General features: G+C 30.9%; 1 protein-coding gene across 1 annotated transcript in view; it reads left to right on the top strand.

Annotated features, from left to right (window-relative positions):
• The first annotated feature begins 936 nt into the window (after positions 1-936).
• The window catches only part of LOC139426787 (uncharacterized), a 5,894-nt gene continuing 3,865 nt past the window's right edge, over positions 937-2,965 (top strand). The window contains exons 1-2 of the mRNA XM_071186765.1: positions 937-1,615; positions 2,299-2,449. Of these exons, the coding sequence (XP_071042866.1) occupies positions 2,313-2,449 (137 nt within the window). The 5' untranslated portion in view covers positions 937-1,615; positions 2,299-2,312. The remainder of the gene's footprint in view (positions 1,616-2,298; positions 2,450-2,965) is intronic.

Here is a 2,965-nt window from a genome sequence, read left to right on the forward strand (position 1 = left end):
TTTGAATTTCCATGGTAAGTAATATTAATATAGTAATATTAAAGTAATATTAAAAAAATTTAATTAAAAAAGTAATATTAAAAAATTAAAATTTTTAATATAACTTTTTTGAGAGGGTGCGGCCAAAATGACGTTTTCGCAAATCGTCGACAGTGGGATGGGCTTCATGATGTAGGAGCTGCTTGAATTACGAAAGAAAGAAACCGGATCCTTTCTCCCTTTGCTTGAACTGAAAACGATACAAATATAAAAACAAAGAGACTTAGTTTTAATTTAGGAAAAGAACAATCTTTTGAATTTATATATTTAAAAAAAGAAGTTTTTTAGCATTTCTTTTAAAGTTGCTATTGATTGATCAGCAAAATACGTTTAAAACAAAACATTTATTCTAACTTATGCAATATTAAAGTAATATTAAAAAAATTTCTAAATTGAGCAAAATATCTATCAATATAAATTCCGAGGAAGATATACTCCCCTCGTTAATTTCTAATGATATATCGGATAGACACATCGATCTCTTATATGTCCCCAAGAACATTTGGGACATTTTTCTCGTCGTGTTTCAAGTCAAATGTCCAACCATCAACACAAGACGCATGTTAGTAAAAGATGTCTGACAGGCTTTCAATCAGCACATAAACTTCTTCAACATAGTAGGATATGTAATGAGAAAAGTCCTGCAAGAGTATATCATAGTGGTTTATTACCATTTTTAAAGATATCTTCCAAATCATCTTTCATCGAAAAACTATCTTCCAATGAAATTTCATCATTAACATCTAAATAGTCAGATAAAGTACTCGATTCACTACTGATTGTTTCATTAATTTATGGTTCTTGACTCGTATTTTTTGTATGTTAGGATTTTCCTCGTGAACCTCATTCAGACCAAACCGCGTATTCGATCGGTAACGATATAATGTTCTTCTAGGTAAAGAATCATTATTCCACAAGTATTGTTTATATTTTTTGGACATGATAAACAAATATTTTATAATAAAAGGTAAAAATCAAGCGCTTTTTAAAAACATCCAGGGGCAGTAATCGTTTATAAAAATTGTAAACAATATTATAAAATAAACCATGAGTTACGATTGCAGCTGCTCAATTACCTTGCGATGAAAGAAATAAATTGAAAAAAAAAAAAAAAAAGATAGAGACTGATAATTGGGAATTCAACTCACGGCAATCAGGTTATTAATATCTCTTTGAGTACAAATCATTTTTTATAACTGAATTTCAAAAAGCTAAAAAAATAGAATTAGCTAGAATAATAGAAAAGCTAATAAAATAGAATTATAAATTATTTCTACAATATTGCAGGTATGTTACGAAATTAGTCTAACAGATATTGGCAATGATTACTCAGATTTGCTAAAATCACCACAAGAAACGTGAGACGAATTAATAGAAGTAAAAATGGATCTAAAAAAAAATTAATGTTCTTGTTCACTTCTATGAAGAAAATCAGTATTCTGTTTTGAAGTTGATAAAGGCCGTTGAGCCATGTGAGCTTCGCGCAATGAATATAGAAAGATGGAATCCAAAGAAATCCGTCGAAACCAAATGGAATAATGAACTTTATCCCTCTTTTTTTTCTTGCAATTTGGAGGTAAGTTTCTAATTCTTTTAAGTTATCTTTTGCATGCCATATTTTGTTAACGGGGATATTTTAATATTGAGATCCGTCGTTTGGCCGATTGGCGATTATTTTGGCGTAGGTGATGATACGAAATTTTATTTTACATGGTATATGTTTCCAATTAGACAGTTTTTTAAAATTCCGTATCGTGACCTGGCGCGCCAACTACAATCGCCTGAGTTCTAAACAGATTCTATATCTGCAAATTTGAAAGAAAAATAATGAATAAGTTGATGGTGCATGGGGGCTTGTTATAAGTTATACCTTTCCTCATGAGTTGGTCACTTTTTGAGATTTTCTTTCTTTCAGTTTCTCGCGATCTCTGCCTAGAAGTTGCAGAGATTTGGCGATTGTTCTTCGTGAAGTTAACTGTTGAAATTTTATTTCGCAATCATGTGACGTCATTTTCCTTAATATTATAATAATTTTCTTGCATAATTCTATTATAAAAGAATTATGGTGAACAAAAGATTATATCAATTGCTAAATGGAGTTAATTTAAAAACAGATAATTAAAAAAATCACACTGAATTGAAATCTAGGTGATGATATTTTTCTATCCTGATCTGTCGAATCAACTACAATTGCCAAATTTATTTTAAAGAAGACAGTTTTTTTTTTTATATTTTAATTTTATGCTTCAAAAATTTCAGAGAATGAAAAACCTATGGATCTTTTGATTGACGATTTAGTTGGCGGACGTGTGTCACTAGAAGATATACCTATCTTTCAAGATGGAAATAGTTCACTAACCAAAGGAGATTTTAAGCAGGATTACCTAGAAACAATGCCACAGCCTAATAAGTAAGTACATTTACATTTATTTAATATATATATATATATTATTGCTTTTTACCATATATTTAACATATATAACACACGGACGCTTTTCTGTACTGTAGTCGCCACAACATGTCCGGACAGATTGCACAAGGAGTTCTTACTTTAGACCAGAGGTCGCCAAAGTGGTCTATATAGACCCAAAGGGTCTATTTAACAAAAGCAGGGGTCGATCTGAGACAGGGGGGCGAATGGGGGTCGATCCGAATCGGAAGGGTCAAATGTGGGTCGAAAAAAGAAACAGTTCTCAATACGCAAATCACACATACCTAATTAAGTATGTAAAATTTGTGAATTTTTTTTATAATTGACTTAATATCAGTTTCTTTATAAAACATAAATTAATAAACGTATATTTATTGGGGTGAAACAAGTATGTACGTACCACCGCGCAGTGGCACGAACTCAGCGCAGTTTATAAGTCATATGCATATGTGCGCTTGTCCAAATGTCACGTGTTATGAATTTCTAATTGATTTA

Source organism: Parasteatoda tepidariorum, chromosome 10 (genome assembly GCF_043381705.1).
Source record: "Parasteatoda tepidariorum isolate YZ-2023 chromosome 10, CAS_Ptep_4.0, whole genome shotgun sequence".
NCBI lineage: Eukaryota > Metazoa > Arthropoda > Arachnida > Araneae > Theridiidae > Parasteatoda > Parasteatoda tepidariorum.